Genomic DNA, 20,550 nt, shown 5'->3' on the forward strand with positions numbered 1-20,550 from the left:
AATCAGTAAATTGAGCGATTCTTTAGGTTTGGGAAACACTGATGTGAGCACCTTCGCTCCTTGGGTGGCGTTCAACTAGTTCAACCCTCACTTTCTATTTTCTTTGTTAGGGAGTTAAGTAGTGGAGCTACCAGGCTTACGAAGTTACTGAAATCATCAAAACATAACAAGTTGGGGCAACAGAAATGAAAAAATAATGATAGATATAAGGATTTCTCAAACATGTGTCCCTTTTATTATAACAAGTTATGTTCTAATTTTAAGTTAAAAGATAGAATAAAAAATGTATGTTTTTAGCTCACAGAGAAAAAAATGTGACAATAAATATACATATGTTCATGTATAACTGAAAAATTGTACTCTACACTGGAATTTGACACAACATTGTAAAATGATTATAAATCAATAAAAAAATCTTTAAAAAAGTATGTTTTGTAATGACAACTACAAAAAAATAAATTACATAAAGTGAAAGGACTAGAAAGAAATACATGAGGTTTTTTGTTAAGCAATATTCATATTATTTTTATTTTCCTGGGTTTTCAAATTTTGCATGCTTTTGTAGTAGGCAATTTACATACATTGGGTAAAGAAAAAAAGTAGGACTGTCAGTTTTTTAAAAAATATTTTTCAAATTATCTTTGTAGATGAGACAATTTATAGAAAAAGGGCCTGTTTTTGAGAGAAAATTGTTAATAAAGATTACGTCTAAATAAGGAAGCATACCATGACATTGTATTTCCTCAGTTATCTTTCATAGCTCTCCTATAAATTGTTAATATTGAGAGAAAATAAAATGGAGATAAGAAATGGAAATATTGTTAATGCCCACACTCTTCACATTAATTCTATTAGCACAAGCTTTACACCAGTAACTTAAAAACCATCCTCTACTAAAAAAAAAAGGTGGGGAGACTTTCTAGAGATGAAAGGAGAATAGATAGTAAATAGAAGAAATTAAGAACAAATGAAAGCAAAGTAAATTTGGTGTTTTTCATGATGATATTATATACAGTTGAATATGCAGATGTGCCTGCAAAATAGTAGGCTCTTAATAAAGGTTAGTAAATTTATGTGTTGAATGAATGTTGGATGAATGTCTTTGTTTCTCACCTAAGGGAGAAAATAGGAGCATCTCCAAACTTGAACTGAATTTTACACAGCCTCTGGTCTTACTTGGGTCATGAATGCCCCATGGTATATAATACCCCCAAATCTAGCCGAAAATGAGACAGAAGCTACAGATCTATTGAAAGTCATCTCAAGTTTTTAAGGGAATTTTCTAGATTTCAGGTACCTTTAGGATGGACACAGGCATTCCAAAGCTGTTTAATTCTATTTAATTCTGGACCATACTGAAGATATTATTTCAGTACTGTTAAGGCAAAAAATCAATAATGAATTTTTGGGGTTTTTTGGCTTTTTAATATGTTTTTATTGAAGTATAGTCAGTTTACAATGTAGTGTCAATTTCTGGTGTACAGCACAATACTTCAGCCATATAGGAGCATACATACATTTGTTTCCATATTCTTTTTCACCGTAAGTTACAGTTCCTTGTGCTATACAGTATAAACTTCTTGTTTATCAGATTTTGTGAGAATCATCCTGTATTTTGAAATGAGAGACACCCTGCCAGAGTTCAGCAGGTGTTCTGTGCGATTCAGTGGGTTTGTAGATGTAATTCTTGGTGTATTTGTGGGAGAGGGCGAGCTTTGAGTCTCTCCACGCCACCATCTTGGCTCAACCCCCAATAATGAAATTTTGAATATTAAAATAAAACAGAGTTTTAAACAATGATTACTAGGTCACCCGACTTGGGCACAAATAGCATTTCTGCTACTATAAAACTCATATGTGGCAAAACAGAATAAATGTCCATTTAATATTTTCCTTCTCAAAGTTCCCATGTTTTTCTAATGAGCAAGATAAATACACAGATATTTGTGGTTTGATTTTTAAAAACTAGATTCTTCATTTTGAAAAATTATATGTTTCTCTGCTTTAGAAAATAAGACCTAGGAACACGGCAAATAAATGAAATGGTGAGAGAAGACATCACCTGATATTTACTCTTCTATTTACTGATTTGCCTTCATAATCTTTTGAAGTGTGAATATTGCTGATAGCTCAGAACTATATACCTAGTAATATGTTACAATATAATATGGTAGCAGTAATACTATTATTATGTTTGAAATAACATTTTTAGGAGTTTGCACTGATATAAATGCCCAGTTTGGGGACTCAAATAAATGTATATTATGTCACTGAAATCAACAAAATATGAAGTGTTTAAAAGTTAGGTAACAGTCAATTGATTATTTACAAGGGTAGAAAAGATCGTTATTGCATAAAATCATAAACTAAGCATACACCTTTGATTTTGATTAAATATAACAATTACTAATCACTTTAGACCTTTATTTGAAAAAACTTATATATGCAGTTATGGTCGTTGCCCAAATATAATACCACAGTATTTTGCGTCACTGATGCTGAAAGGAGCTTCAAGTGACCAAAACCATATGATATCAACCAATTTCTAGTTTCAAATTCTCTTGAAACAATAATGGATGTTTTCAGGAACCACTTGGAATCATTCAGCTAAAACCTCTGTGGTATTTATAATTCTCTTAAAACCAGTGTTAAACGATTTGAATTAGCTGTGCCCTCTTGCATAGTGTTTCTCAAACACTTCTGACCCTTACTCAGAAAGAAAAATAATCTTACATTGAGATCCAGAAACACAAATAGACACACACACACACACACACACACACACACACACACACACACACACACACACACAGTGAACAAACACGTTTCCTAAAGCACTACTTATCTTTATCCTTCATGAAGTACATCAATATTTCTATTCTGGTCTATTTCATTTTCTTTTATGTGATGGTGACCTATAATTTAAAAAAAAATCTCTCTTGAAATATAGTTATGAATTTTAGAATTCTCTTCTAAATAATGAAGATGTCATTAATATATTTCAATAAATGGTTAAATGTCTTAATTTTCATTAAAAACACTGCTTTATTAATATGAAGTATAAGCTAATTCTTTATAATATTCTTAAGGACAAACAAAAACTCATGAAGCATATAGAAGCAGGATACTTGATAAAATATATTTTCCCTGTCATGTATCACAAGACGTCAAATTTAGTCAAATTATTGCAAATTCTTATTCATCCCAACTTACAACACAGCTTCTTTTGAGCTGATCCAATTTACTTCTGGATGTTTTCTGAATTTCTGTTAGATATTTATAGCTTTAAATATCTGAATTTTTAGAGTTGAAATAAAACTTGCTGATATCTGGGTTAAAGTACTTAATTATGCTAACTGCTAAAGTTTTGGTTTCACCTAACTTAATTCTTGTTTTTTCTCATCAGTACAATGGTGAGTAAATAGAACTTTAGCATCACAAATCATTAGTGGTGTAATCTGTCTTTCTCTTACGCACTCCAAATCTCAATTTCTTCATTTTAAAAATAGACATATAATGGCTAAACAAGATGGATGCAAAAAATGTAGCACAATGACTGGCAAGTAGTAGCTATTCACTAAATGCTGGTAAATGTTTTCTTTTTCTTTTCTTTTCAATTTCAGCTGAGCTTTAAGAGCCTCTTTGATGATCTGTATAGTTCATCAGATCACTTTCAAGAAAGAAACGGTCATGTGTACAGTAATTGTGATTCCTAGCCCTTGGCTTACTTCTGCATTTCCTTCCTGCCCCAAAATAGTAGTAACTACAGTAGTACCTGCAGTTAGTTTGTTTACTGATTTCTCTGCTGCTGCCAGAGATCACTAAAAATTTACAATGATTGAGAACCCTTGGTAAATGGACTCTGCAGATTGTATTTTAGAAAATATACCAACAGTTTGCAAATACGTCAAAGAATGATTTTAAAACAGATAGGCAAAATAATAATCTCTTCATAGTATCTAATCTTAAAAGATAGGGAAATTCTGGGAGACGTTTATTCCACTACCATTGATGTTGAGTCACACTTGGAAGATTAGAAGTAAAAAAAAGAAAGGAAAGAAAAGAATGAGAACAAGGAAAGGCACACCTTAAAAAAAGCCTCTATTTCTCACCACAGTCTGCACAGGATTCACACAGCCCAAATTTTGCGATAGACTGTTGCTGAAATAAATTTACAAATTTTTAACAATAGATTCATTAGAATATGTGAAAGGCAGATTTAGCAGAATTGGGATCAAGTCCTATTTAACTTGCTTGATCTGGTGCTTAAGGAAATGTCAGTTCTTCACAGATGCAACTTACTCAGGCACCCACACAGTTGCTCATTCATTCTGTAACGAAAAGCCAACATCATGGTGGAAATGGAAACTGGGTTAAGAGCACTTTTTAGTGTCATTTGTTGCTAACTGGTCTCAGGTTCGTCCTTCACAATGGATTATATTTAGGTAAAATGAACATTTTAGGCTGTCATCTACACTCCTTAAGAACAGATGCCACATGTTTTTAGACTTCTGGAGCAGCATTTTAATGCCTTCACCATTATCCTTAAATGAATATTCTTAATTTGATATGACTCATTTAACATATGTGTGTCTTTTAAAACAATCTCCATTGTCTTATTTGACTTTTCCAAGATGCTTAAGTTCATGTTCCTACCGCTTGCACTCTGCCTAGCCTTTCTTTTTTATTTTTTTGAAGGGTCACAGTGCTAGACAGGTGTATAGAAAACCTACTTCCCCTCTGTGTGTTTCTCCTTTACTGTCACACTCTACCGTTCTCATAACACTTCTGACACCTGACACCAGTGTATGAGGTTCCCCCCAACACACACACACACCAAGCACTGCTTTGGGACACCACCTGGGTGTCTTACAATTCAAATTTGACACTAACCAGGATTAGCACAGACCCCGCAAGTTAAGGTCTCAGTCCCACAGGACCACTCCCCTTTTCAGCTCCAGTGGCAAATGGTAGGTCTCCAGCGCTGTCCAACTCAGCTGCAAATCGGAGCTTCCCATGATGTCCCCACCTTGGATTTGATTATTTGCAGGAACATCTCACAGAACTCAGGGAAATATTTACTTAGATTTTCCAGTTTATTATGTGATAGAGGACCCAGATGAACAGCTCGATGAAGAGACACATTGGGCAAGGACTGGTAGGGTCCTGAGAGTAGGAGCTTCTGTCCTCATGGAGTTGGGGTGTGTTACTCTCCCGGTGAGTGGATGAGTTCACAAGCCTGGAAGCTCTCCGAACCTCATACTTTGGGGAGATTTACAGAGGCTTCCTTCATAGTCATGATCAATATTTCTAGCCCTTCTCCCCTTCCCCAGAGGACAAGGCTGAGCTGAAAGTTCCAAGCTTCTAATTATTATTTGGTCTTTCTGGTGTCCAGCTCCCATCTAGGAACCCATTAAGAGTTGCCTCATTAGAACAAAAGACTTTCATATCACCCAGGAAATTAAGAGGGATTTAGGCCCTCTGTCCCAGGAACTGGAGGGCAGAAACCAATATATATTGTTGGAGCTCAGGGCAAGTGGCCCCAAAATGTGCCAAAGTGGCATATTGATTATTTTGAATTACAGTTACTTAAGAAGTAGCCAGTGCAAGAACACTCTAACTCTTCTTTGTCTCCAGAAATCAGGAGATAAATCTGCCATGTGAATGGTACCCTTCCTGCACCAGGAGGTAGAGAAAATCCTTATCACAGAGATAGGGTGGAAAAGGCTGTGTAAACAAACTCTGCTTAGATTTTTCACTAACTAGTAGCCAAACCCAAGTTTCCTTGTCTTATAAATTCATCACAAATTTATTATTTCTTTACCTAGGAGGCATAAAAGCTGCCTGCTTTGGTCACTTAAGTCTTATATCTACAAGACCTCCATGCAGATGAAATGAAATTTGATTGTCTCCTGCTAATGTGTTTTCTTTTTCATTTTAATCATTAGACCAGCCAAAAAAACAAAGTGGGCTAGGGGGAAAATTTTTCCCCTCCCCCCTACCTATCTATTGATCGATCTAACTCTATTTGATTTAAACAAATCACAAACTACATCTCTTTGGCATCCCAAACAATGCCTACTATCTCCGATTTCAAGCACAGAACATAAATGAACTTTCTTGTTATATCATCTTTTATTGTCCAGGCTTCCTCACCTCCACTGGCCAATTTTTGTTACGGAAGAATAGATGGGAGGATGGAATGGGAAGTATAATTTATCCACTTAACACACACAAACAAAGAATGAAACACATATCTACAGTGGTAATAATGTGCATCTATCATTCTTCTAACTCTGAACATATTAATGTTAAATAAATGTCACATTTAAATTTTATTTATTCTTTTGGTTGGCAGATTCTAGTCCCATATGCTTTTTTATTTCTTTTTCACTATTGCATAGAATGAGTTGTTCTGATATGCAAAATTGACATCTCATCCTTTGTACTTTCAAAAATAAAAGTCATATTTTTGATGTCAGAATAGATAACAATTTAACAAATATTACCTTGTCGTGTACTTAGCTTCTTTTCAAATTCCTGATTGAATGTATTCTTAAAATACTAAACAAACCACCAGAGCATGTGGATTTGATATGTCGTTTTGTGAGGTGATGCAGGGTGGGGGTGGGAATGGACTGATTCCATGTTTCCTTAAATGGGTTTTTTAATCAAATGCATGGAGAAGTCTGGGAAGGAATATAATACAAGACTGGATAATTTTCCTGGGCAAATTCCAAATATCTTTCAATATTTATTATATATTACATATATAATTTAGTTTGATTTTTATTTTTAAAATTTACTGTATGAACATTTTCAGATACACACAAAAATAGAAGGTAGACCATAATTGACTTATGTATATTTATCCTAAACCTAACACTTTTTATTGTTGTATTTTATTTCTTTTTAGTAAAATCTAATTCAATTTCTTTAAAAGGAACAGAATTTTAAAATAATTGAAATGATTTTGGACAGCAAGTAATTATCTTAAAAATTATTTTTGATACCAGGGTATTAGTAAGTTCTTAGCATGTGGAACTAATTTTCCTTTAAAGGAAATGTGAAATCACTGGGGAGATTTTTAAAATTGGTTCATTGTCTTTCAAAAGAAAAATTCAGGTCTATGTATATGTTTAGAATTTGAAGAATTATGTTTGGTAGACTTTTAAATTTTAAGTTGTGGACTTTTGAGATTGTTTTAAAAATTTTTTTCCAAAATCTAAGACAAAAACATTATTTCAACTTATTGTTGATTTTTTAAAATTTAAATTGCTAAGTAGGAAAAATGTTTTTCAGAACATAAAAGTATTAAATGAATGTATTAATATATTATATTTAATCATTTAATCTAATAATCTCTTAATATCATTAATTATTCAAATTCCTCAAATTAAAAAATTTTAAAAACTTGTAAAATATTTATAACATAATAGAATATACAACTCATCTAATAAAACATGCTAATCTGATTCTTTATGATATAGTGCATCAGTAATACACACCTTGAAGTCTAGGTATCAGATTGAAAATCTGAGCTCTTTTGGTTACTTTCCTAGGGACACTATTTTGGTAAACTGGGAAATGGAGAGTTCCATTAGTAGTCAAACACAGTTTTGAAGGGAATGAAGAAAACTTGTATAGAAAGAAATTCACTAAAAATTAGAGTCATGCATACAAAGAAAAATGCCTAAAAATAACTGAAAATTATGTCCATTTGTAGTGAAGCAATACGGGAAAGATTTTTGTTGTTGTTGTTGTTACTGTTTCAATGCTTTCTTTATTTTTTTCTTTTGAACCAAAGAAGGTGATAAGGGAAATAGAACATGTGATTATTGGATAAAAATTAACAATGAAACACTCATTTTTATTCTGATTATAGAAATTGGCCAAATTGAAGAATGTGCTGTGAGAAAAACACGTCAAGGTTTTTATTCTACTCTAGGCTCCCTGGCCTCTGCTTCATTGGGAAGAGCTGAAGATGCTTGTTCTCATTTAGTTCTTTGTCCCATAGCTTCTCTCTCACTTTGCTTCTAAGAATGGAGGAGAAATCCTATTTATTTTGGCTGTTATGATGAAGAGGGCCAAGTGACACCCTGTGACTTCAGAAAAGAGTATGCCACTAAAGGGAAAACCCTGTAACTACTGTATACTTAAGGCAAAATCATTCCCTCAGTTTGGCATTCCAGAAAATTCGGTGGACACTGAAGAGCAGGTTCCACTGCTCCAACCCCCACACAGATGCCTGATTTCCTGATTCCATAATGTATATAATGTTTACCAGCCTTGTAGAAGCAAGGCTTATGGTAATTACCATTTTACACTAAGCTTTTTTTCTTACGTCTTGTTTTTTGAGGTGACTAGTTTGAAAAATGATCTCAATCTGTGTTTCTATATATATGGATATTTTGGCAAAATCAAATAGGCATCCTTATTCTTGAGGACATGAAAAAAATCTACTATACTCTAAGTAGTAAAATCTAGACTGAAAACATCAGGCTATTAATATTTTAGCATATTAACACACTAAAACTATCGTTTATATATTTGTTTCCTATATATTAGCATATGTATACACATAAATACTTATATTTCTATTTTTGTTTTAGTCTTTATTATTTCTCATCTTTTTCAGATAATGTTTAAAGGACCCTACAGCAATCTTTGGTGTTGGCCATATTCAAAAGCTCTTCAATTTTTACCCTCCTGGTCCACTGCCCTCCAGCTTTAACTTGCTTGCAATCCCTTCAAGCATTTTACATGTTTTGCAATGGTTACATGAACTTTTGGAAAGTGGCATTTGCACCATCTCATACTTTATTCACAATGGCACTTTAGGAAGAGATCTTGGAAAAAGCTTCCAAAGCAGTATTTTAAAAAATGAATCTTATTGGGAAGCTTCGGAGAAGTTTTCGAACCCTGATTGTTCTTTTAGCTACCTTTTGCCTGTTGAGCATTGTCATTTCTGCCTATTTCCTCTACTCTGGCTATAAACAGGAAATGACACTTATTGAAACCACTGCGGAAGCAGAATGTACTGACATTAAAATCCTACCGTATCGATCAATGGAGCTGAAGACAGTTAAACCTATTGATACATCCAAAACGGATCCTACTGTCCTCCTGTTTGTGGAGAGCCAATATTCTCAACTTGGTCAAGATATTATAGCTATCTTGGAGTCCAGCCGATTTCAGTACCACATGGTCATTGCCCCCGGCAAGGGAGACATACCTCCTCTTACAGACAATGGCAGAGGGAAATATATTTTAGTTATTTATGAAAATATTCTGAAGTATGTTAGCATGGACTCATGGAATCGAGAGCTTTTAGAAAAATACTGTGTGGAATACAGTGTTAGTATAATTGGTTTTCATAAAGCCAATGAGAACAGCTTACCTAGTACACAATTAAAAGGTTTTCCATTAAACCTTTTCAATAATCTGGCTCTAAAGGACTGTTTTGTCAACCCTCAGTCTCCTTTGCTGCATATTACCAAAGCCCCCAAAGTTGAGAAAGGCCCTCTTCCTGGGGAGGACTGGACAATTTTTCATTATAATCATTCAACCTACCAGCCTGTGCTTTTAACTGAGTTACAGACGGAAAAACCCCTTCCATCCTTGTCTGGCAAACCGCTCTATGCGACGGTGATTCAGGATCTGGGGCTTCATGATGGAATTCAGCGAGTACTTTTTGGCAACAACTTGAACTTTTGGCTGCATAAGCTCATCTTCATAGATGCCATCTCCTTCTTGTCAGGGAAGAGGCTGACATTGTCTTTGGACAGATACATCCTCGTGGACATTGATGACATCTTTGTTGGGAAGGAAGGAACAAGGATGAATGTCAAAGATGTAAAGGTAAGAACATTTATAAATAACATCATGATTTTACTTCACTGACTTGGTGGTATTGATAAAATATAATTTTGAATATCTTATATTCCTAATTACTCAAACCTTTAAGAGGCAGTAGGTTTGAAATAAAGTAAGCATTAAAAAAAAAACAAACTTGAACTAAGCCTTATCCATTCCTCAGCTACACCTTAGATGTGTCAGAGGACCATTGAATTAAATATTTCAAAGAGTATTTGAATTTAATCCCCCTGCCTCTTCCTAGGCTTTGCCCATCCCAGCTACCCCCCCCCATAGAAATGGCCTCCTTTACTCTGCACATGTTGCAGTTTGTAGCAGCGAGACTAATAGAGGCATGGAAACCTATCACTGGGCTGGACTAATTATTCTTCTGCCCGACCTGGGTTTGACAATGGTGTATGAAATACAAGATGGAGAAGCAACCCAGGACCTTTCTGCAACCTCAAGTAAGCATAATTCTTGCCTATATGAAATATTCATACACTTGTAAATATAGCTATGAACAAAAAAAAGTTTTACAGGGAATGTGGTATTGGACTGACCTCAGGAGGCTTCCATCACTATCTCTATTACCATATCGTTTTGGGTAAAACAGTAGAGTTACTGGAATCGCTCCTAGGTTATGATCAAATTGACTGCAGAATAACAAATTTACCCCATGATTGCTATTAGATAAAGAAAATGCCAAATATGTTTTGCTGGGTTAGGTAGGCAGTTCTGAGAATAATTCCTTTTTTTATCATCTTGATTCAACATTCTCACTTGGGTCTATCTTGTTTTATGTATAATTAAATTCATTCTGTGAATCAATAATTTTAGCAAACATAGAAACAAAAATAATAGGACACAGCTTAGAATTATAAAGGAACTAAAGATTGCTAAGATCATATCATCTTTTTTGAATTTCTGCTGTTTAGTCTTTTTATCCTCTAAAGATGAAGCCTTCATACCACTTCAAAATAACAGCTTTTTCCCCTTATCCTAACATATTATGACCACTATCATAAAATATAATTAAGACCAGTGAAATAATTTCACTTTTTAAAAATCTTCAAAGGAAATGTAGACCAAGAAACTGTTTTTAGTGAGCCACTAAATGAAGAAACACTTAACTGAGATCCAACAATTTCATTTTGGGCATAGTTGTAAAGGGATTTCTGGAGTTCAATCTAGATTTCTCTTTTTTTTTCCTGTTATGTTTCTCATATTTACTGTTCCTTTTAATTAATATAAATGCTAGTTTTATTTTAATTTCAAAATCATAAACTTAAGGCAAGGTCCTGTGCTTCAGATGGTTCCCTAAGCGATTCCTATCCTGAAATCTTGAAAAGAGAAGGTTTTCCGATGTCAGTCTAACAAACTATATTGCTTGAAAAAGTTCTTTATAATTCTAACAAGATTTTCCCACTCCAATTCAGCTATCTCACTTACTCTCTATAGAGAAACAAAGAGCTATTCACCTCTACTCAAATAATATACAGGATTATTGATGATTTCTTAAGTGATATAACCCCAAACAAAATAACTGAATACTGAAATTTAACGAAGGCTAGAGCAATGCCACAGGCAGATAAAGAATCAGTAAAGTTGAGTGTGTGTGTGTGTGTGTGTGTGGGTGTGTATGTGTGCATACGTATACTAATTATATAGTCTACACACACACACACACACATGGTAAGTTAACTGGAAATACTCTTTTCTACCCCTTCAGATGTTATTTCTGGTTCTCTCTCAGAAGTATTAATCAAAGAATATCAGAAACTTTGTAGGGAGTGAGGTCTATTAACCTCTTGGGTTTCTTACAGGTCAATTGGAATTATTGGTTTTCAATATAAAAATCATAGTTCTAGTCTTTGGCATTTGATTTCTATTTTGACTAATGTTTTTTCCATAAATATGATTTTGTGGGAGAGAATCAGATTCTCTGTGTAGAGAAGTTCTGCATACTCCCAGTTCTCCATCCTCATGTTCATTTCCTGGTGCTGTAACATTTCATAACACACAGATAGATGAGCAGAAATCCATCCTCCTTCAAAAGTGCCCTGAATTTTCTAGAGGAAGGGTACTGGATATCTAGTAACATTTTTCTGTATTATTCTGAAATTGAGAGTACAGGTGTTTTGTTCCCCAGTGGAACAAACTGAGGAAAGCTGGAGGGTCATGGTTGAAAATGCTTGATTATGTGTGCCACTCACCCCAGGCCACTCCCACAGTTAGATTGGGAGCAGGGAGCGGGGAGTAGTTAACAGCAGATTCAAACATAGCCTTGTCTGCAGCACTCTATGGACAAAAATGTAGTAGCATATTTTTATTTGAGCCAATTTACCCACTTTGAGATAGAGATTCTGGATCACAGTGCTAAAGAATCAGCATTTTTAATGTACAGAATCTGATGCAGTGAAAAGAATATGAGCTGTTTAACTGAATTTGAAAGTCCGTATTCTTTCCACTGCATGGTTCTGTCAGATTTAAACTATAACATATCTAGTTTTGGGGTTTGGGGGGTTTTATTAGAAATTTTCATACTTTATCTTATTTCATCATGCTCTCATTTGACCAAAGCTACTGAGGCAGAAATTAATTTGTCCATTTCCAAATCAGGCAAAATTAAGATCAGGCAGTTTCAGTAACTATCATCTAATTGTTAATAAAATTTCATTGTGTATCTAAAAACTCAAGATATGAGAGAAAAATTAATGAATAGAAACTTCTAAAAACTAATTATATTTTGAAAGATTGTGAAATATTAACTAGGGATAGATCAGAAAATATAGCCACATTTTGATTTGGTAATATTTCAGTGTGGTCCTCAAGGCAATCCCAGAATACTTCCTGTATATCTAAAGCTCTATTAGCAAGATGACCTTAGGCTATTTAGGGGGATTTCTTATACACTCGAATTTATTCTTTCTTGGTTTTGAAAACAACTCTTGTTTTCATTATGATCTTAATTATATGTAGGTAATGTTCATTCCAAAAGTGGTATTGGTTGAGTGAGCACGCATTTTTAGAGAAATCTAAAATAATAAAGGGCCATCCTGATTATTAAAAATTAAAAAATTAATTTTAAAAGTTTCCTTGCAGCCCAATAACCTGATTTCTGTGAACAGTGTTTTACCCCTGGTTGGAACACTTGGTACTGTACATAAAACTTTGGTAGCGTACAGAAACTATGTTCTTTGTTCATAGTTTCCCTAAGGCAGAATAAACACTCTTTCTCAATGAGGTTTTTGAAAATCGTGAACATGGTGAATGTAAGCTTCCACACTGGCAGCAAAATCAGATTTATTGTTGATGCTACCAGTAAGTTTGGTTCTCTACTCAGGCATGTTGACCTGTCGTTATTCTTTCTGTTGGCAACAAAACATCATTAGTAGCATTTTTATATGTCTGCACTTCTTGAAGAAATACATCCATTTATTTATTGAACATCTACTGTATGCAAGGATATATTTAAGTCATTATCTGCCTAAGAAATCCAAACTTATTTTAAGTATGTGATCCTGCTTAATTTACCTTTTCAATATTTATTCTTACTACTTCTCAATACACACTGTTTCTGTTAGGCTAGCCCACTGTGTATTCATTCCTCTGTGACTGCCTGCTCATGTTCACTTTCACCTCTTTTCTCAGCTTCCATGCCTTGACTAAAATACTTTCCTTGAATCTACCCATATTTCAAAAGATAGTTCAAACAGCAACTTCCTGTGAGAAGGTGACACATGTAGAAAGTGACTTCACTTTAAGCTGAGACTGAGTCCTTGAATAATCATTGGCCTTAACTGTCACTTAGCATCTTCAAGTACATGAGTCAACTCCAAAAGCAGGTGGTGAACTAGTTTTCCTCTTACATCTAATTATGTCCCAACATATGTAATAAGCAACCTTAGACATAATTGAAAATATTATATTGACAGTTATTATATTGTTTTTAACTGATGAGTGCAGAATTAATTAGTCTCAGAATTGGCTTACTACTGTAGAAAATAGTAACTTAAATACAGTTTTGAGCTTTGTCTCAAACCTAGTGATATGTATATTTTGAGTCAGTTGCAAAACTAGGGGGAAAAAAATCTACATTGTAAACCTGAAGTCCAAATCAATAATAGACTCTAAGCACTGGGCTAATCGTTAATGGGTAATATGTCATTTAGTATGACAGTACTAAGAGGAAACATTTTGTACATTTTTTGTATGAATAAAATGAGGCTTAGCAATATTAAGATACTCATCTAGCTAGTAAATGGCAGAGCAAATCCAGACTATTTGTCCTGGATGTGTGAGCTTTCTTTTAGAAAACAATGGCTTGTGCTTGGGTTTCAGTCTGGGCATCTACACTTACTAGTTAACCTTGAATATGGCTGAAAACCTCTCTAATTCTGAGACTGCAGATCTGTAGCACCACAGGAAGCAACACTATTTTTAGTATCATGGTGAGGCCTGAATGAGAGGAATGGAAGAAGCTAGGACAGAGCCTGGCCTGTTGGATTGACTCAGCTTAGGTTGGTGGCAGTCAGGATGGAAAGGGGAGATTGAGAACACCCAGACAGAAGTAGAATTGACAGGACTTGTGCACATATTCAAGGAAGGAGCAGAAAAGAAGGTGGAGATGATGTAGCATCATGATTTTTAGCCTGGGTATGTCCGTAACATACGCAGAATCAGGCAGAGGAAAAGTTGCTAGGAAGATGAGCAGTTTGATTTAAGACCGAACAATTTAACATGGGACATCTAGATGCAGGCATTTGAAAAGGTATATCTAGATTTTGGATACCATCAGAGGTGGCAGTGTAGATTTATAAATTATCAAGCTTAATACTTGTAATTTTCATAATGATCACTAAAGGGAAATGAGTCAAAGAAGAAGAAAAACAGATTGAATGCATCATCTTGGATACCCTGGAACAAATCCTAGGTCATTAAAAGTTAGTTTCACACAAAGAAAAATCATCACATGTACCAAGATGGTAGCCTTCCCCTCAGACTCTCATTGTTTATAAAGAAGAAAGCCTGGACCTCAGTAAGTACTGGCAGTCCTCAGAAAAATAAAATTAAAGGAATGCCTGACTGGGAACAACAGTATGTTTGTGCAGCAGAAAAGGCACAATCTTTCATCTGGAATCTGTAATTTTGAATTTTTTTCTTCTCATTTATGACCCCTTGATTAATAAGAAATGCAATAGGACCCCCTCCTAACATGTCTGTGAGATGTACCAAATGTCATAAATATTCCTGATTTATAGTAATATATAGAAGTTAAGTGTTAAATGAACAAGGAAGCTAAATCTTCGTTTTTAGCTCTTGTACCCAACAATTATGTTCTACTAAGAGCATTTTACTTAGTTTTTATGTATTATTTTTTTCTTGATGACATTGTTTATTGTGAATGTCTATTTTTTGGTTAGAAAAAATGGATTTTAGAGGCATACTTTCATTTAAACCTGTTTTCTGGATTTCAGTCAATTATTATTACTTCTTTATGAAGCATATTTTAAAACAAGACCTGTTACCAAGTAAGGGTTTTCTTTTTTTTTGTAAGTTTTCTATATGCAGATGAGATTTTAATTTATGATTAGACATTCCCTGAATTCATTTGCACTCAAAACAGGCTAAATAGGAATGGATCTGACACTAACTTGAGTGCTCACTTTTTTAGTTCACAGTATAAGGTAATTTCTGAGCAGAGAGCAGTCTCTTGATACACCAGGGGAAGAACACACTTAAAGTCTGGGAGCTCCATTTTGTTACTCAAGATATAGCTATTGTCTCCATGGGAAAGAGAAAATGTTAGAAACATTTTGGTAAAAGCAACCAAGCTGGCCAGGTCCCAGCAAAATAAAAAACAACCCCAATTAGAGCCCTTAAATGTTATGAATAATGCTTTAAAAGTCCCAGGGATATCCATGGGGGGTATTTTCCAATTGGTTTTATATATTTTGCCATTCTCTGTGATTATACAAATAGTGATTAATTAATTAGCCAGTTAATTGGCTCAGATTATAATAAGGCTCTTCAGTGAAGGTTGTTGTTAATGATAATCATCAAAATATACTACAAAGTGGTTTCCTATCTGAAGCATGACTAAAGAGAAAAACAAAACAAAATAAAACTTGCTCCTTTATACTCCTTGTAGAAATACACAGTATGTTATAAAATATATTAAATTATCACAGAGGAAAGCACCTTGGTTATAGAATCTTGCAGCAGCTAGAATATATTATAATTATTCAGATAACAGATTAAAATGTTAAAGCTGTCATAGGTATTGAATTTTACTTTCATTCAACCCATCATTTTTTTATATCTACTCCAAGTTTTGCTCTCCATCTTTCTGCTGGGGTTGATAATTTCCATCCAGTAACTTTTTCTTCTTTTTTTTTTAAATTGAAATACAGTTGACATACAATATTAAGTTAGTTTCAGGTTTGATACATAGTGATTTGATATTTTCATACTTTACAAAATGATCACCATTGTAAGTCTAGTAAGCATGAGTCCTCAGAATTATTACAATATTATTGATCATATTTCCTATGCTGCATATTATATCACTGTGGCTTATTTATTGTGTAACTGGGAGTTTGTACATCTTTATTTGCTTCACCTAAATCACCTAACCACCCACTGTACTCCTGTCGGGCAACCAGCAGTTTGTTCCCTGTATCTATCCATCTGCTTTCATTCTGTTTGTTTTGTTTTTTTAAGTTTCCATATATAAGAGAATATGCAGTATTTGTCTTTCTCTATATAGCTTATGTCACTTAGCATGATACCCTCTAGGTCCACTCATGTCATTTTTTATGGCTAAGTAATATTCCATGGTACATATATACCACACCTTCTTAGTCCATTCATCTATTGATGGACACTTAGGCTGCTTCCATATCATGGTTTTTGTAACTAATGCTATAATGAACATTGGCATGCATATACCTTTTGGAATGAGTGTTTTTGTTTTCTTCAGCTAAATACTCAGAAGTGAAATTGCTAGATCATATGGTAGTTCTATTTTTAATTATTTGAGAAACCTCTATACTATTTTCTATAGTAGACCCACTGATACACAATCTCTCCAATAGTGTACAGTGGTTCCCCTTTCTCCACATCCTCACCAACACTTGTTATTGTTGTTCTGATGATAGCCATTCTGACAGATGTGAAGTGGTATCTCATTCTCTTTTTGATTTACATTTACCTGATGATTAGTAATGTTGAACATCTTTTTATGTGTCCATGGGCCACCTGTATGTCTTTTTTGGAAAAATGTCTATTCCGTCTTCTACTCATTTTTTATTGGATTGTTTGTTTTTTTCATTTTGAGTTGTGAGAGATCTTCTGTGTATTTGAATATTAACCCTTTTCAGATATATCATTTGCAAATATCTTCTCACATTCAGTCAGCTTCCTTTTCATTTTTTGATGACTTATTTCACTAAACAAAATCTTTTCAGTTTGATGTAGTCTTTCTTATTTATTTTCACTTTACTTGCCTTGTCTGAGGAGATAGATACAAAAATATACTGCCAAGGCTGATGTCAAAAAGAATACTGCCTATGTTTTCTTCTAGGAGGTTTATGGTTTCTCATCTTAGATTTGGGTCATTAATCCATTTTGAGTTTATTTTCATATATGGTGTGAGAAAATGTTCTAATTTTAATCTTTTACATGTAGATGCCCAGTTTTCCAACACCACTTACTGAAAAGGTTGTCCTTTCCCCATTGTTTATTCTTGCCTCCTTTGTTGTTGATTAATTAACCATAGAAATGTAGAGTTTATTTCTGGGCTCTCTATTCTGTTTCATTGATCTATGTATCTTTAGCTGTTGAAAACTTTTTCTGCTAGTCTTCAGGTTGTTCTCATGGATAGTTGCTCTATTAATATATATGTAAATATCTAACTAGATAAATTATAATGACACAAAATAACACAATATGGAGTATTCTTCCTGCAGTAAAAAATAAGACTGTCAGTTAACTTTTCTGAAGCAGCAATGGAAGCAAGATCTAAAATCATCTTTCTTTATGGATGATTAGTCTTTTTCTTTGCTAAACAGAGAAACAGAGAGTTATTTTCTTAGCATAGACACTGAATGATGGGAAGATACTCTAACCCAGTCTTAAAAGTCTACCTCAAACTAACCTGGTCTGAATACAAGTTGCTTGTTTTCTGGACATGAGCATATGTTTTACTGAAGGAGATGATTTGGGTGAAAACAAAATTTTCATTGGTAGGTGAAAATAAAATTTAAAAACACTGGTTTTGAGAACAGGACTGAATCCTGGTTCTTCTAGTCATTAACAGTGATCTTGTGCAAATTACATCATTTTATGTGCCATCCTTTTCTCCCTAGTAAAGTTAGATCAAGTAATACTACATATTCAACGAGTTGCTGAGAAGATTAAATGATTTAACCCATGAATAACACTAAGAAACATGCTTGACATTTTGTAAATTAGTTAATTTATTTAATAATAGAGAGTTCAAGAAAAAAGATTTCTTTTTTTTCAATAATTTGCTTACTGTATTTCATTGATTCTGATTCACATTTTTAGTTTCACAGTTTAGCATCTCAGATGTTGAAGTGTAAGGGTATGTCTTTTAATTGATAGCATCTTATATTCTATGAAGTTCAGTGATCTATATTGATTTTGTTTAAACTGAGATCATAGTTCCTAATTTACCTACCAGATTACCTAATATAAGTTCACATGATCAAATCTGAAAGTTGTCGTCATTAGGTGTTTTGCCCTTTTGTTTTGAAAAATAAACCTATGAAAAAAACATCTCTGCTCATCAGGAAGATAATACTGTATAAAAAGGAAGTGCTTCCTCCAGTTGCTTATAATAAAGTTGTGGGAAATATAGTTAACATAACCTTTATGATTCTGTGTGATTGCAAATGGATGAGTTTGGAATGCATCAAGTAATAGCACATACTTTTAAATGAAAAAGATGCTCTCCCTATTTGAAATATATAAATAAAAAGAGTTTCTGAAGTCTGTATTTCATAGTTAAAACTTTTACAGTTATTTGCTTGCCAATAACTCTTACAAATAATATTTTATAAAAGATATTTGATAGCCAAAATGCCTTATGAGATTTATACCACATAAATGCTGCATCTGTTTTTCTTTTTAAAGGAAAGACGTAATGAACAAACCACAAAATAAATATAAGTTAAAAAGAAAACAGAAATTTGTCTTTCTTAAGAATGTCTATACTTGTAAAGCTTATACACCTGGGCAAAATTTTTTGTATCCTTGAATAATATAATTTTTCTTTAAAAAAAATTGTCTATCTATCCATCTATATTATAGTACTAACATGCAGTGTTTAATTCTCAATTAATTTTACAAAGGGAATTGAATTCAGTAAATAAATATTTCCTATTGCTTGTTTTAATTTTATTATTTTTTATTCACTTTACTATTCCAGGATAAGCCATTACACACAGTAAACATTTCTCATATAAGATGAAATATGTAAAAAGTTCCATAGGTTTTTTTCACGCCCACTGTTACTTTTCCAACATTAACTTCATTTCACATATAAGTAGAAACAGCCATAACTTTTGGACTATTTCATATTCTTAATAATAGAGCAATATTCCAAAATCTTATTTCAATATACTCAACTAGAAATCACTTAAAAATACCAATTTGAAAGATAAAATTTGCTTACTCTATCTGTGTGTTATAGATTGCCTAATTTAATTATTTTAAGGACTTCTCACTCATAAATGCTACATGTAACCTACAATGAAAGAAAAAAGAAATTTTTTTTGTGTCTGTGGAGAAATGTTCATATGAAATACTGCTGCTAGTAAGAAAAAGTACCATTCCTTATCATACAAACCCCCAAATATATACCAGACCCCAAAATGATATGTAATAATACCTACGATGGACTCTCACAGTCTGCTCTTGTTACTCCCACATTCAAAAGACATAAATTTTAAACAGTAAACTATGTTTCAAATATTCAATTTTTATTGAGAATTTTGAATGAAATTTTAGTTTTTGTTACATAACTATTTAAAATTTAAATTTTGTTTTTAAATTTCTCAGACTGTCAGTAATAGTTATTTGATTGCAATTAAAGCTTTTATGATGCTTAAAGACGACTACCTCGACCTCTCAAAATAAAAATGCATTTTGTATTTTCACAGTGAAAAGGAAGTTATAGTAATTTACAAGAAATACAGTAAAGTGCTCTCTCTTTTAAAAAGTTTTACCAAATTAAGGTAGAAGAAGGTCCCTGCTGCGAATTGTTCATCTTAAGGCCAATAAGCCTTGTTGGGCCTTTTTTTCCCTCCAAATGGCACAAATGAAGAAAAGACCTAGCACATTTTTAAAAATGAAATACGAAGTCATTGACTGACAACTGTGTAGCAATACTCTGGAGTATAAATGAATTTCATTTGAATGATTTGTGTACCACAATAGCCACTGTTACCATACTGTATTTGTCACTTAGTACATAGAATGTAAACAATAAATAAATTTTTATATGGGAAATAAGAAGAAGGTAGAAAAGGAAACATCTGAGGGAAGACAAGAGATAGCACTTGAAAGAACCAGCTTTTAGAGGTTTAGCGGAAACAACCCAAGACACATGTCAGGTTGTTCCTATACTGAAGCTTTAGAGAGAGCTAACCTAGTAAGATTAGGTGA

The 20,550-nt window shown here is 33.5% G+C and overlaps 1 protein-coding gene across 2 annotated transcripts in view; it reads left to right on the plus strand.

Annotated features, from left to right (window-relative positions):
- Positions 1 to 20,550, plus strand: part of LOC102525260 (N-deacetylase and N-sulfotransferase 4) — a 230,211-nt gene that overhangs the window by 24,690 nt on the left and 184,971 nt on the right. Inside the window, exon 2 of one of the 2 annotated variants that reach the window (XM_006217356.3) lies at positions 8,639 to 9,861. In XM_006217356.3, the coding sequence (XP_006217418.1) occupies positions 8,884 to 9,861 (978 nt within the window). In that variant the 5' untranslated portion in view covers positions 8,639 to 8,883. Of the gene's footprint in view, positions 1 to 8,638; positions 9,862 to 20,550 lie in introns of those variants that run through there. The other variant, XM_072972719.1, reaches the window with a different exon arrangement.

Source organism: Vicugna pacos, chromosome 2, assembly GCF_048564905.1.
Source record: "Vicugna pacos chromosome 2, VicPac4, whole genome shotgun sequence".
Taxonomy (NCBI): Eukaryota; Metazoa; Chordata; class Mammalia; order Artiodactyla; family Camelidae; genus Vicugna; species Vicugna pacos.